Source organism: Tamandua tetradactyla, chromosome 9 (assembly GCF_023851605.1).
Source record: "Tamandua tetradactyla isolate mTamTet1 chromosome 9, mTamTet1.pri, whole genome shotgun sequence".
In the NCBI taxonomy this organism is placed as follows: Eukaryota; Metazoa; Chordata; class Mammalia; order Pilosa; family Myrmecophagidae; genus Tamandua; species Tamandua tetradactyla.
Genome location: NC_135335.1, coordinates 15014013 through 15030010, shown reverse-complemented (window position 1 = coordinate 15030010; position 15998 = coordinate 15014013). Strand labels below are relative to the sequence as shown.

Below are 15998 nucleotides of genomic sequence, written 5' to 3'. Positions count from 1 at the left end.
TGCTTGTCCTATCTAACTAGCAGTCTTAACACCATGCAAATAACTGTTCCACGTCCATTTCTCAAACTCCTTTCCTCAGCTCATATTTCCTGTACCAACAATGACTTGAGCAACATGTGCAAGTAAGGAGCCAGTTACTTCTGATGCCTGTTGCCTAACCTTCCCCAGCCTTCGGGAAGGCTTAAACACAGATGTGGAGAACACATCCTTCAGTCTGCCCCCCAAAACCTGACTCCACTAAAGTATTATTGCATAAGGCAAATATGTGGTAAGCATGTGGTAGAAGGGGCAGCCTTTTTCCGGAAAGGACCCGGAAGCTATTGTTATTGAGTTGCTGTGACTCAGTGACAAGATGGACTTAGGAGGAAAGAAGCCTGACAAGGTCTGAAGCCTCCAAGGTAAATCCTATAGATCCCCTCTCTGTAGAAAGTGCCTTTTCTCTTCGCTGTCTGTTAACGTTGCCTCTCACTGGGCCACCGAGAACGCTTTCTCCTTGGCTGGTAGGTAATGATTTGGAATTTTGGGGTATGAGGATGACTTCCTTTAGATTTGATTGTTACTCTGGTGCTATGGTAAAAAATGAAAGGCATGATAACATAGCTATTTTTTTGGAAAAGTTTGGGCGTGGACCTACACACACACACAACCTTAGATAGATTAAATCCAATATATCCAACTGGGTACTATATATCCAATAGTGCACAAAAATTTGGCTGTCATATATATCTTATAAGGAATGATTTTGTACACACCTTAGGTGGATTTTGGTGAGTAAATTTCAGTGTGAGCTCAGAGGGGCAGTAGAGCTTAATGATATGTTTGAGTCAGATAGCCAGGTTCTGATCCACAGCTCTTCCAATTGCTGGCTGAGTGGCCTTGGGCAAATTACTTAACCTCTCTGTTCTTCAGCCTCCTCATCTGCAAAACGGAAAGGATCACAGCAGTAGGACCTAGTTCATGTACATATTGTTAGAATAAAATGAATTAACAAGAGTAAAGCATTTAGAACAAGGATGGCACACAGTAAGAACTGGTTAGGTGATTTACTGGTAGGTTCCTAGGAAATCTACATTTCTCAGATTAAAAAATAAATACAATGTTAAATTGAGCAATATTTACAAAAAAATAGTCTATTTTACCTGAAAGCTAACAATTCTCCCTGATAGGCATGGTTGTTTTTAAGTGGTTATTGGAAAAGATTTCCTACACCCAGAACTGTTCTGGAGTTTCTTTGTATAAGGGGGCTCCAATCCTTTCAAATGTATTTCCCTTCATCATCTGTAAGGCATGGCTATAACAGTCTGGGAAAAAAAGAGAGTTCATTTATTCATTAAATATGTATTAGCTGTGGGTGCACGGGTGGTTCAGTGGCAGAATGCTCACCTCCATGTCAGAGATCCGGGTTCAATTCCCAGAACATGCACCTAAAATATATATATGATAATAGGAGTTGTAAATGCTATCCTTATTTTACCTTGCTTAGTCCCCTGCTTATTTAGAAGTGTAAATCAAACAACAGAAGCCACAATAGACAGAAAAACTGCCTCCCACCTTCTTCATCTCAGGAAACTGAGCCCCATACATACATATATTATATATATATATATATATATATATGCGTATATTAGCTGAGTGCTCACTGTATGACAGGCACTGAGCAAGGTACAGGAGTTACAGCAATAAACAGATGAAATACAGACAAATATCCAGGCAATTAAAGCTCAGACCAATATGTATGTTGAAAAGGTAAGTAGAAGGTATTCAGAGAGTAACTACAAGGAGTGTTTCATCCAGAAGTGGCCAGGCTAAAAGAGACTCCCTGAAAGTATTATATGTGGGCTGCGATTCAGTCTTAAAGTAGAACAGAAATTATCCAGGTAAACCTTGGGGCAGGGTAGGGGAGTGTGTTTCAGGAAGAAAGGGATAGTACTTAGAAAGATGAAGACATTAGGGAGCCTGGCAATTCTGATAACTGAAAGAAATCAAGGCTGGAGCTAGCTCTGAGATGGGGAGGGGTGAGAGATGAAGCTGGCGACAGGCTAGTGACTAACTGATCATAAAAGAGAAAAGCTCGCTACATTACATGCAACTTTGCTCATTAGATATTTCATCTAAAATACACATTTTTAAATTAATTTAAAAAAAAATATAACAAAATATAAAATATAAAAAAATAACAGTAAACATTCTTAACTTATGATCATTCCATCCTACGTATATGATCCGCAATTCACACTATCATCACATAGTTGCATGTTCATCATCATGATCATTTCTTGGAACATTTATTTGCATCTATTCAGAAAAAGAAATAAAAAGACAACAGAAAAAAATTCGTACATACCATATCCCTACTCCTCCTTTTCATTGATCACTAGCATTTCAATCTAGTAAATTTATTTTAACATTTGGCCCCCCTATTATTTATTTTTATTTCATATGTTTTACTTGTCTGTTGATAAGGTAGATAAAAGGAGCATCAGACACAAGGTTTTCACAATCACACAGTCACATTGTGAAAGCTATATCATTATACAATCATCTTAAGAAACATGGCTACTGGAACACAGCTCTACATTTTCAGGCAGTTCCCTCCAGCCTCTCCACTACATCTTGAATAACAAGGTGATATCTACTTAATATGTAAGAATAACCTCCAGGATAACCTCTCGACTCTGTTTGGAATCTCTCAGCCATGGACACTTTATTTTGTCTCATTTTGCTCTTCCCCCTTTTGGCCGAGAAGGCTTTCTCAATCCCCTGATGCTGAGTCTCAACTCATAAAATATACATTTTTTAACTGATACATTTTAAACTTGTGGCTTGCAAGCTCATGTTCCAACATAGGTGGGAGTGAGAATTATAGAAGGTTATTCTGTATTTGATCTCTCTTACTCATCTACATGTGGCATAAAATTATACTAGGCATAAATTAAAATAGAGTTTATTGTATGCTTTATTGATCTTTTCTCACTCTTGGATTCTGTGCATAAGATTGAGCTCAGGAGGTAAAGATTTGGAGCTTATCAAATGACGTGTATGAATGTTTAAATAGAGCATATACTTTCATGCTAGCACGAAAATCAGTGTTGGTGGGAGACTTTTATGAGAGGCCAAATAGCCATTTCTAATGTGATAAAGTTGGGACATGTTATGACCTTCCTTGCCTTTAAATTTATTGCCTTAATGTTTTGTTACCAACTCAATGATTTGGTATTTGAATAAGCTTGTTATGTTCCCCTTAAAATAGAGAATTAGAAAACTACATGTTATCTTAAAAAGGAATGACATGTATTTATTGTGACCAAAAAAAGGAGTAAAATTATTAGAAAAATAGATGTGCTATATACTTTGTAACCAAAAATAGAAATTAAGATTCTTTCTCTAAACTCAAAGTCAATAGTCTTGGCAGTTTTCTGCAGAATTTAATGAGTTCATATTTTATCCTATACCATCTACTTCATGATTTAGAAAGACACATAAGCATTTTTGCAATATTTTCATCCCAAAGGATGTCATGTACTAGAAAGTTATATTACTCAAGGATAAGCCTTTTATGTATACTTCAGCGCTCCATATTTTTTAGCCGTAATGGTTGAGGTAGTAGTTTGGGGAATCTTATACACACAATCCATTAAGTCCTTTTTTGTTATTTATCATCACAATCCACTTTTTTTTTTCTTTTTGTGAAAAATAACATGTATATAAAAAAGCAATAAATTTCAAAGCATATCACAACAGTTAGTTGTAGAACAGATTTTAGAGTTTGGTCTGGGTCAAAATTCCACAATATTAGGTTTTTACTGCTAGCTGCTCTAAGACACTGGAGACTTAAAGAAATATCAATTTAATGTTTCAGCAATCATACTTATTTGTTAAACCCTACCTTCTCTGTATAACTCCACCATCACCTCTGGTCTTTCTCCCACTCTCTAAGGGTATTTGGGCTATGTCCACTCAAACTTTTTCATGTTGGAAGGGGCTGTCGATAATATGGAATAGGGTGATGGAACTAGTTGATGTTCTGGAGAGGCTGGCCTCTGTAGGTTTCAGGACTTATCTGGTCTAGGGACCCATCTGGAGGTTGTAGTTTCTGAAAAGTTACCCTAGTGCATGGAACCTTTGTAGAATCTTATATAATGCCCTAGGTGTTCTTTAGGATTGGCGGGAATAGTTTTGGTTGGGGTTTGGCAAGTTATGGTAAGTAGCAATGTCTAACTGCAGCTTGCATAAGAATGATCTCCAGAGTGGCTTCTCAACTCTATTTGAACTCTCTCAGTCACTGATAACGTATTTGTTACACTTCTTTTCCCCCTTTTCAAGTCCTTTTTGACTCAAGGCAGGGTATGTGAAAAGTCATTTACCAACTGATTAACAGTTTAAGGATTTTTTTGTGTGTGTCCTGTATGGCAGGGTTACATTTCACTATTTTTTTCATGTGAGTATACTGTTATTACAGCACCATTTTGTTGAGTTTTTTGTTTGCTTTGCTTCTTTGTTTGTTTGTTGAGGAAGTGATTGGACAAGGAATAGAACCCGGGTCTCCTGCATAGCAAATGAGAATTCTACCACTGAACAACCCTTGCACCCCTAGGCTAAGGATTTCATACCTCATAGGTCATCACATTTGGCCTTTGCAATGTTTATAGCAAATTAAAATGATCCAATTTTACAGATGTCAAAATTGAGATTCCTACTCCTAGGTCATATAAGTAGGAAGTGGCCAAATGAGAATTGAACCTGGTTCTTCAGGTTCCATAGTATGGAAAACCTTTCCATTAGGCTACATTGGTATCTTCTGTACAATGCAATATATTCTATTATATTGCAATATAATAGAATTATTTAAAATTGTGGGTCTTCATAGTATAATGCCCCTAGTGGAATCTGAACTCATTGAAAAGCGGTATGAGTTTGGATAAATTCTTCAACCTCTCTGTGCTTCTATTTCCTCATTTATAAGGTGGGAATAATATTACAACATAGAGTTTTAGAAGGATTAAATATGTTAAGACATTGTGAGCTTATTATCAAGCATATAGTGCTTGACCCAAAGTGGTAAGTAGCTGGTAAAAGTTACTCTATTCACTGTTACTGGAATGTCACAAAAGCTCTCTTCCTCACGTAAGAAGTCACTGCTCAGAGTCCAAAGTCTGGTTGTCCAGGGTTGACTGGAAGAGATAAAGGGACTGTAAAACATATCAATGCATATAAAGATGAGAAAGCTATCACTCTGTTCTGTAGTTAAGTATACAGCCTTATAACAATAGTCTGATGATGTCCATTCCTCCAAGTCAAAATGGAATTGAATATTGTATAGGAATCAGTCTTCCCCTCTCCACTCATTTGTGAAGTGTCATTTTGATATACAGAGAGAACTGAACCCTTCTATTACACTCGAAAGTATTATTTGCCAGTGACAAAAGAGAAACCACCAAGCCTTCAAATTTCTTTTTCATAATAGCCAACAACCACAAATGGCTTCCCAAGAAGCAGGGAAAGCTACTGCAGATGGTGCCCCAGGCAGCCAGATGGAAACACAGTTGGTGAATAATTGTGTCTACCAGCCCACTGACAGATCACAAAATTGCCAGAAGGCAGAACTACAAGTCCTTGGGGTAAGTTAGTCCTAATTTAAACATAGGTTTAAAGGGGAAGAAAATATCTTGTTGGAAAACCTGGTATGCCCATGAAAGGGAATTTCTGAGTTATTTATTGCTGAGTCAATGATCTTGGTCATTTAAGAAAGGACCAGACATGTTGTTTAGACTTGGGAAGTAGAAATGCAGGAAATATCCTCTCATGACAGAAAGTATCCTATAGAATGAACATTAAAGAATGGACACTAAGGTCCTTTGTTCTTTCTTTGTGCCTTCTGGCCATCCAACAACAGAAGGGTCAGCCATATGGAGCTCATATTTAGTATTTTAAATTGAAAAATTGGGTTGAGGGAAAAAGTGCAGTAGAGTGCTGCTTAACCTCTGGTTCCAAAGCATGCCTGAGGAGATATTCTGACCCTCTCTTATCAGCCAAATCTTCTTTACTCTTTCTGACACTTTCTGAGAAGAGTTGGTGAGAGTGAATGCAGGTGAGAGAGGGGTGAAGTAAAGGATTGCCTTGGTAATTTAGTGGGAATAAGCACGGAGGGAAAACCTGCTACTAGGATCAACTCTGGTCCGATTAATTTGGGTTTGATTTTTTAAACCTTTAAGCACTGGCATCTCCCTTCTGAGGAAAATTAAAATGACCTTTATGTTTTGTTTCGTTTGTTTTCTTCTTACAGGCCATCCAGATCCTGAATGGAGTAATGGTTTTGGCTCTGGGTATTTTTCTCGGCTCCTTACAGTACTTGTCCCACCTCTTCAGACACGCCTTTTTCTTTACCTTCTACACAGGCTACCCAGTATGGGGCGCTGTGTTTGTGAGTATGCAGGCTCCCACAACATAGATAATTTCTTAGGTACCGCTGCTGGAATTGTGTTTGATTTTGAATGTTTCTATTCAAAGATTGTTCATAGGTTACTTGAAGGTTGTGTACTGTTGATTCTGGGAATATAGAAGTAAAAAATCTCCTTTCTTTCCTTCTGAGTAAAAACAAAAACCAAAACAGACAAAAAAGACAACTCACATAGGGTACAAATTATGTCCTAAACACTAAATCCATGTGTTAAATGTATGGATTATTATTATTATTATTATTATTTTGGTATTGGCAGACTCTGGGAATTGAATCCGGGTCTCCATCATGGCAGGTGAGAATTCTGCCTGCTGAGCCACCATTGTACCACCCAAATGCATGGATTTTATAAAAATGCAAGGATTTTAAGAAAGCTCATTGAAAAAATAAGTGTGAATTGCCTCGTGGTGCAGCAGAGAGTCCTGACTTGGGAGAAATTTGCCTAATGATTCCAAGAAAAGTCATTTCCCTTATCTGGGTCAAAATTTAATCAGTAATTACAGGCTGTAGATCCTACGTGATCTTTAGAACTTATTCAGCTTTGTTATTCCAAGTGGTGATTTAAAAACACACACACATACACACACACGCATACACACAAAACCAATGAGAACTATTTGTTAATCAGTCTTTTTTTTGCTCCTCTATTCTGATACTAGACCTTTGAGAATTTACACATGTTCAGTCCTGAACTATACGTGAAAACGAAGATGTTTATGAAGTCATCTAAGATGGGAAAGTCGAGTTAAAAATAGTGAATGGGACACGTTACTGGCAAATGAAGGGAAAAGAAATTTATAATGTCTTGGGCTCTAATTTACTTACATCTTTATCTTTTCAAAATCATAATTTGGCAAAAATTTCCTGGCTAACACCGTATTTCATAATCTGACCACAGAGTATGCTGGCGTTTCTGGATACAGTCTAAAACACAAAATTTAGAGTTTAATATTTCTGGAATATTTAGCTATTTGGTGGCATCATTATGATGTAGTAGTTAGAATCTGACTTCCTCTAAAAACCCAGGGGTACACATTTGCTCTGCAGATTGGAACATGACTATCTATACAGCAACTGTCCATGTTGTAGAAAAGAGAAAAATAATGAAGCATTTCAATTATTTGATCAGAAAAGCATTACCTCAGAAAGTCCAGTTTGTGGAAAAAGAACCATAGTCAGGGAGCCGGTGTTCAGCTCTCTTTAGCATCTTCATTACTAACATTCAAATGTTAGTGAAATTCCACTGCTGCAAATGTCACTCTGGCTTCCCCTCATCTAGAGAGCAGCCCAAGACCCATGACATCACACACTTGGCCCTCAGTGATTGGTCCTTACCTATGACTGTCACCTAATCTCCCTCCCTTCCCCACTATAATACACACCTGGCTGTATCTTCACTTCTTGTGACTCTTTCCTATTAGCTCATCTTTCTCTTACTAATCCTTTCTAACAGTGTAACTTTGGAAAAAATATGTATTTGAAAACTTGGCCTTCATTCTCCTCACCAGGATGATGGGGATAAATAAGGTAAGGACTTTCTCTTTGGGTCACTGAGAAATTAAATGGGAAAAAAGTGTGTATTAGAAACTTTGTTATTGCTAACACCTTTTCCTGGGTGCTTTCTGCATACGGAATGCATATCTAAGTCTTTTGCATTGTATTATTTCATCTTATCCCTACATAGATATAAAATAGGTAATAGTAGCATGGGTGTTTTAGTTTACTAAAGCTGCCAGAATGCAATATGCTAGAAATGGATCGACTTTTATAAAGGGGATTTATTAGGTTACAAGTTTACAGTTCTAAGGTCTTAAAACTGTTCAGACTAAGGCTTCCAGAGACAGATTCCTTGACTCCAAAGAAAGGCTGATGTCTGTCACATGGGAAGGCACATGGCTGGCATCTGCTGGTCCTTGCTCTCAGTCCCATTGCTTCCAGCTTCTAATTCTAGTGGCTTCTTCTCTGAACATCTGTGGGTCCTCACTTAGCTACTATGGAGAAAACTCTGGATTCCATCTCTTACATCTCTCAGGGCCAAAGATTTCTTCTCTCCAGGCTTCTGGGTTCAGATGGCTCTCTCAGCTCCTTCTGCATCTCCAAACGTCTGAGCTTTCTCCAAAATGTTTCCCCTCTCAGCTCCTTCTGCATCTCCAAACATCTGAGCTTTCTCCAAAATGTTTCCCCTTTTAAAGGACACTAGAAAACTAATTAAGACCCATCTTGAATGGGCAGGGACATACCTTCATGTAAATAATTTAATCAACAGGTCAAACCCACATTTGGGTATATCATATTTCCTGAGAAACAACCTAATCAAAGGGTTGGATCAGAATTAAAAGAACATGGCTTTTCTGGGTGACATAACAGTTTCAAACCAGCAAATTGGGGGTATGAATATCTTCATTTTATAGAAAAGGAAATGGTGGCAAAGAGGGGTTTAGTGATTTGTCCAAGATTATAGAATGAGAAATTGACGAAGCTGGTATCGAAACAGAGTTTATGCTCTTAACCACAAAGCTATAGTGACTCTAGAGATTCCAGGAGTGGTCCTTTTCATGTCTGAAACATATTCCAAGTCTGATCCTTCAGGTCAGCCAGAATTCAATAATTGCATTTCATGTACAAGTCTTTGCTTTCCATCATTTTGGCATCTGTTCTAGCTTGCGAGCTGTTGGAATGTGATACACCAGAAACAGAATGGCTTTTAAAAGGGGGAATTTGTTAAAGTTGCAAGTTTACAGTTCTAAGGCCATGAAAATGTCCCAATGTCCAAATTAAGGCACCAATAAGAGGTTACCTTCACTCAAGAAAGGCCGATGAAGTTCAAGATTTCTCTCTCAGCTGGAAAGGCACATGGCAAATATGGTGACCTCTACTAGCTTACTCTCCAGGCTTCTTGTTTCATGAAGCTCCCCCGGGAAGTGTTCCTTCTTCACCCCTAAAGGTCTCTGGCTATGTGGGCTCTGTGGTTCTCGTGACTCTCCCAAGCCTCTCTTGTGGCTCTGAAGCTCTTTCCAAAATGTTTCCTCTTTTGAAGGATTCCAGTAAACTAATCAAGACCTACCTGGAATTAGTGGAGTCACATCTCTCTCTAGTCGAAGTTTAATACCCACAATTGGGTGTGCCACATCTCAGTGGAGATAGTCAAGTTTCCAACCTACAGTACTGAATAGGGATTAAAAAAAGGACTGCCTCCATGGGATGGATGAGAATTAAAACATGGCTTTTCTAGGGCACATCATCCTTTCAAACTGGCACCGCATCTTTCCTTCCAATCCAGTGAAGTGACTTACTAAAGACCTGTAAGATTTATGAGGTAAAATGCAGGATAAGGTTTTGAGAAAATAAAAACTGTGGAGAGGATTCAATTTCTCAATCATAGAAACAATAGCCTATCAAAGTAATACTTTAGCAATTAGAGGCTATATATAAACCTTGACACTTAGATTTGTAAAAATGGTTTCAGAACATCTAGTCTAATGACATTTATCTGAAGCTTTGGTAAGAATATGAGAAGAATATGATATATATACATGTACTTGTAATATTTATATACATATACATAAGCATAAAGATAATTATATCACATTCAAATGTATTTAAATATATGTATATATTATATGTTTTTAAAGTATATCTGTTCATATAAACCTGTAAAAGACTAGATCTAAAATAAAGGGAAAAGAGGGGGTGTGAGGGTAGTTCAGTGGTAGAATACCTGCCTGCCATGAGGGAGACCTGGGTTTGATTCCTGGCCTATGCACTTCCCCCAAACAAACAAACAACCAAACAAAAAAACCAACTAAAAACAAGAATTCAACAAATGGTACTGCAATAAGGGAATATTCACATGGAAAAAGAATAAAATGTGACCCCTGCCATATAGCATACAAAGAAAATTAAATAAATAAAATGAAAAGAATATAGATTTACTCAAAGTTCAAACTAACTTTTAAAGTTTTAGTCATATAAAAGATGAACTGTATTAAGTATAATTTTATATTTTAGAACGTGAATAAAACATGAAGTATTGTATGCCTATTGCTAAATATTTGCTGATCAAGGGTGGCTCAAGAAGAAAATGGTTGAGACAATGTTCTTTGATCTGCTTTGCTTTCTGTTTTCACAGTTTATTAGTTCAGGATCCTTGTCTGTTGCCGCAGGGAGAAAACCCACAAAAACGTTGGTAAGTGAAGTTCTTCCTTTATTTCTCTGAGCATGAGTGTGGAAATAAGTTATCCATTAACAGTAGGAGAATTCAAGTTGGTGAATCCAGCTGAGATTCATGTAATGTACAAGGAAATTAATTTTATTGTATTAGGGTGTTCCTATCACCGGTAGAGAAAATATGGAAGACATAAAATATCTAGATGGTGAATATGCAAACCTGAGATGCTCAATCTCTATAATATTTGATGAACCTGTACCATAGACAAGATTTTCCTGATCTTTGCTTATTGTCAAATTTGTCCAATTCTAATTGTTTTGAGCCAAAATTCTCCCAAACTAGTTCTATAAGTGAACACCCAAAATTCTGTTTGTTTAGTCATTCGTTAAACAACTACCAAATCCCTATTAGGTGCCAGGTATTCTGTTTCCATTAAGTGGTTCAACCATTTATAATTCACTTACCTCATTCATTCACTCTCTCACCTCCCTAGATAACCATTTCACACTTTATAGTCTATCCTCAAACACCAATCTCTCTCCTCTCATCCCCACTCTTGGTTGATGACCTTGCTTCCTAGCCTGAGAAAACTGAAGCTATCACAATAGAATGTTCAGACCCCCACTATAAGATCCTCTCCATGACCAGATTTGAAACAACATATTCTTCATTCTAGCCTCTTATGATAGGTAACCTCTATAATTCTCTTGAAAACCAATCCCTCTACTTGTACGCTAGATTCCATTCCCTATTTTCCCACATCAGTTCAACTGGTTCCTCTATAGTAGATCATTTTAATCAGCTTGTGGGCATTCAGTTACTACCCTCGGCTTAAAGAAGATACTTCTTATTTTGGTTTTATTTCCTCCTGGTAGCTATAGACACACTTCATTTTTCATTTTACAGAAAAACTCCTTAAAAGAGTTGTTCATACTTCTTCAAATTCCTGTCTTCCCATTTTTTCAGTTGAACTTATTTCAATCCAGTTTTATTTTCCTTTCTTGATATACCTCTGTCTTTTCTCTCTTTCAGATTGCTAAAGAATTCTGTATTGCTAACTTGGTGATCAATTCTTGATTCTTATCTAACTGGATCCATGAACCGCATTTAGCATAGCCATTCAATTCTCCTTGCAATCATTTCTTCACTTGACTTTCAGGACACCTCAGTTAGCTGCTTTTCATCTTGTAATTTATAGTCTCTCCTTCACAATTCTTTTCCTGATTCTTCTTCTCACTGATCTTGCAATGTTGGCGTGCCCCTGAGTTTAATTCTTTGCCGCCTGGTATGCTCAATCTATATTCACTCCTTTTGTAATCTCATTCATTCTCATGGCTTCAAATAACCTCCATATGCCCACAACTCTAAAATGAGCATTACAAGCTCACCTCTCTAGCCTGAGCATCAAACTGGCATATCTAATTGCTTCCACGTGGACATCTAAAAGGTCCACAAGTGAACACCTAAGCTTCCTCCTCAAATCTTCTCCATCCAAAGACTTCCTCATGTCAGATGAGAACACCAGCCCTCTAGATCAAAACAAAACAAACAACAAAACAAACAAAAAACTTGGAATTATCCTTGATTCTTCTTTCTTTCCTAATCCTACATCCAGTTCATCAACAAATCATATTGCCTCTACCTTCAAGTATCTGAGTTTGACCTCTTCTCATCTCTCCATTGAAAACAGATAGTGCCCTCGTCCAGTCTGCCATCAACTTCCCTAATTGGGAGACTTGATTCCACCCTGGTCCTCTCTCAAATAGTCTGAATAGAGACATCTGAGTGATCCCTTTAAAATATAGATCTAATTATATCACCCCCTTGCTAAAAATCCTCCAATGGCTCAGTATTTTCCTCAGAGAAAGAACCTAGCAGACCCTATATGATTTGGGTCTCTGCTAACTGTCTTCATTTCCTAATATTACTCTCCTCCAGATACCTTGGCTCCAGCTTTCCCTGGAATATACCTAGGACACTCTGGCCTTGGGGCATTGAACTGTTTCTTTGATGGCAAGGACTTTTCCGTAGATGTCCCCATGCCTTCCACCCCCAAATCTTTTATGTCTCTTCCAAAATGTCATTCCTATTTAATATCACAAACCTCTACTCTCAGGGTGGCTTCCAGATCCTCGTTACCCTGCGCTATTATTCTATGGTATTTAATAACTTTTAAAAAATACGAAATAAATTACTTATTTCTGTTTTCATTGTTTCTTTGCCCTTGCTGCTAGAAGGTAAGCTCCACAAGAGTGGGGACTGAAAGGAAAACTCAGCAGTCTCACCAAAGGTGAGAACAAAGAAATTCAGGAAAAGGCTTTATTTTAGGAAGAAACAGAGCTGGCTGGGCAGTGTTTCAAGAGAGAGAGAAATGACTGCCCTGAGGTGGCAGGGGATAGGGTTTTTAAGATTTGGGGTTAGAGAGTTGAGGGCAAGGGTTAGGCAGGTCTCTATTGGCCAGTTTTCAGAAACAGGGGTCTAAGTTAAGAGTTGGCAGCTTTCCATTGGTAAAGTTTAAAATTTAAGCGCTGCCTTAGGCATGCAGGTTTGTACATGCAGGAGGGTGGATAGTGAGTAAGGGAAGTTTACTGCAAGAATGCAACTGCCAGAGGGTGGATTTGGAGTAATGGGAGGTTATCACAAGACGGCAGCTGATGGAAGGTAAAGGAGACACCGGGTTGGCATGGGTTGGGATAAGAAAGGCTTTCTGAAATCTTTGCCAAGGATACCTTATATCCTGGGGGGAAGGGGTCCTGTCCTCCAGACCTAACAGGAATCTTTGTTTATCAGGGTTTGCCCAGCATCCAGGATGTTGCTGGGTGGGTAAACAATAGTCAATTGATATTTGTATAAATGAATTGTAACAGAGTGTATGCTGCATATATTAATTGAAAATTCTTACTCTCTTTTAGGTGCAAAACAGTTTTGAGATGAATATTTCCAGTGCTGCGATTGCATTAGTGGGGATTGTTTTTCTCTTAATAAATTTAGTCGTTAATAGCATGTCTTTGAAGAATTGTCAATCGTTCCAGTCACCAGACTTCTGCATTTGCATGGGCTCCTCATCAATGGTAAATTTTTAAAAATCATGTTTAATGGTAAAATATTTCAAACAATCCAAAATGTACAGGAAAATAGAGCAGAAACTATGCTGACTCGATTGGAATCTTGGTTCTTCCCACTTGTAGTTCTGTGACAATGGGCACATCTTTGAAATGAGGATAACAGTGGACGGGTTTCACAGGGTTGGTGTAAAGATGAAATAAATGAATATTTGTTAAGCAATTAAAGCAGTGCTTAGCACATCACGCTGTATTGTTATGATTATAATGATGGTGGTGGTTATTATTATAGTCCATGGAGAGATTGAACTATTTTTTTTCCAACTCTCCTTGCTTACAAAAACTAAATGTAGAAGATTTACAGCTTCCTTTGTGGTCTATAATTTTCATGTAATAATTTATTGAAGTTTTGAATGACTCCACGCCTGAATTTATTTGGGTATGGTGTTTTAAAAGCACACCTCTTTAAGAATCCTCCCCAAGTTTTTTTGTTCGTGTCTAGTTACTCTACCTCTTCTGACATCAAGTTAGAAATTAATATTTCCCTTCAGATTTGTCCAGTTCATCCAAAATTGCTGACTCACTCTTAATCCTCCCGTTTGCCGACTCTTCTCGTGGAAGATTCTTTCCTGATTTTCTGTGTCCCACTTTTAGTTATCTAAGCTTGCCTTCATCTGGGTTTGATCTTTCTATGGTATTTTTGGTATTTTCCCTCCAGAAAAATTTTTGTATTTGCTTCTTCTGAGTACCCCCATGATAATAAAATTCAGTAGTCCATTTTTTTTTTGCATGTTTAATTTTTCTGCCTGAGGATTTTAAGTTCTAGGAATGGTGCACAAGGCTCCATCTCTGTGATGTACTATTAATGAAATGATAGAAGAGTCATTTCTTTGCCATTTCCTTGGTCTGCCTACTCATCTCCTTAGTGTATTGCTCTTCAAATTAGTAGGTATTAGTGATAGTTGCAGAATTTTCCCTCTTCAACATCTTCCAATGACCTCTTCTCATGGGTTGATAGAGAAATGCTATGTGTTTCTCTCTCTCCAGGGAGTACCTTCCCATCCTCCTACTCTAGGGTTGTGTCCCTTTTAGAGTTCTGCTGTGTGTTTGTGTTCTAAACTTAATTTTTTGTTTACCTCATCAGGTTTTATGAGAGGGAGATACTGTTTGGTTTTCTGCTTCAGTTTTTTTTCCCTGGATATTTCCAGAGGGTTTAATATGATGTGCTATATCCCCTAGGGTCTTGTGTCTCTAATGTTTATTCTCAGTCTGCTGGAATTGTGCATAAACATCTACATCTCAGTCGTGTGGCTCAAAGAGAACTGCTGTAATTCAAGAGCGGTGAGTTAATTAAAATAACTAATAATTCGCGCGATCTGCCAATCTCCCTTGGGCTCGGGTGGTCTCCTGAATTTTGGAACTGGAGGGAAACTTCTTTGTGGTAACGAATAGTGGCATTGCTGGAGTTAGAGATTGCAGGATTGCAAGGGTTGGTATGAGGTCTGGAAAAGAGTTCCAGTGTGATAAAGTAAGAGGAAACAGTGCCCTTAATATTTATAAGCATGTATTTTCAGATGCAGAAATAATTGGGCTAGTTACTTTCTCATGAACTTTCTAGCTGTGTGACCTGGGAAAATCACAAATTCTTTCCAGATTTTAGGGATTTCAATGGAAAAAATTAGGCTAATAATAATCATACTCTCTTTTGATGCTTGTTGTGAGCAAGATGTGCATGTGTGCGTGTGTGTAATGCTTATATGGTGTTTAGTGCAGTAATAATCAGTTGGATCATTATCGGTGAGGATTGTGATGAGAATAGGAAGAAATGAGAGGAGAGGAAGGAGATGATTTCTGCCTAGAAACTGATATCCTTTTACTTTCCAGGCAATTTCCTCGCCTCCCAATTCTGTGGAATCGAGAATGCCTCTTGATGACAGCGTTTCTAAGGGGAAGGACCTTCAACCTTCCATTTCCAATGAGTCAAAACTTCATCCAGGAACTCAGAGAATATGAGTCCATGAAAGGCAGTCCCCTGTCGTGGCACAGATCAAGAGATACTTGGGCATTTGACACCATCCTTTCTGTCCTAATTATAAATCTCATTAGTGTGTTGTTCTGATTTTGGAAGGACAAATATGCTTGTTAAGGCATTGCTGGTTTTGTAATTTCTGTGACCACTACTCCAAAGTTGTTCCCTAGATTGGTTCTCTTACTTCTTACCCACCTATTCCACTACCTTATGAGGTTGAAGGAAAGTAGGTGCTATAATCCGTATTTCTGATATTCTCTTTAATAGGCAACTTCCAACCAC

At 37.9% G+C, this 15998-nt stretch overlaps 1 protein-coding gene across 1 annotated transcript; it reads left to right on the top strand.

Moving 5' to 3' along the window:
- Window positions 1-349: 349 nt before the first annotated feature.
- On the top strand, window positions 350-15666 carry LOC143645897 (membrane-spanning 4-domains subfamily A member 3-like). Its single transcript, XM_077115008.1, is given in 8 exon segments — window positions 350-398; window positions 5465-5618; window positions 6284-6421; window positions 10587-10643; window positions 13538-13696; window positions 14927-15028; window positions 15572-15632; window positions 15635-15666. Coding segments are annotated over 7 exon segments (690 nt in total). The 5' UTR covers window positions 350-398; window positions 5465-5477.
- The last annotated feature ends 332 nt before the right edge of the window (window positions 15667-15998 follow it).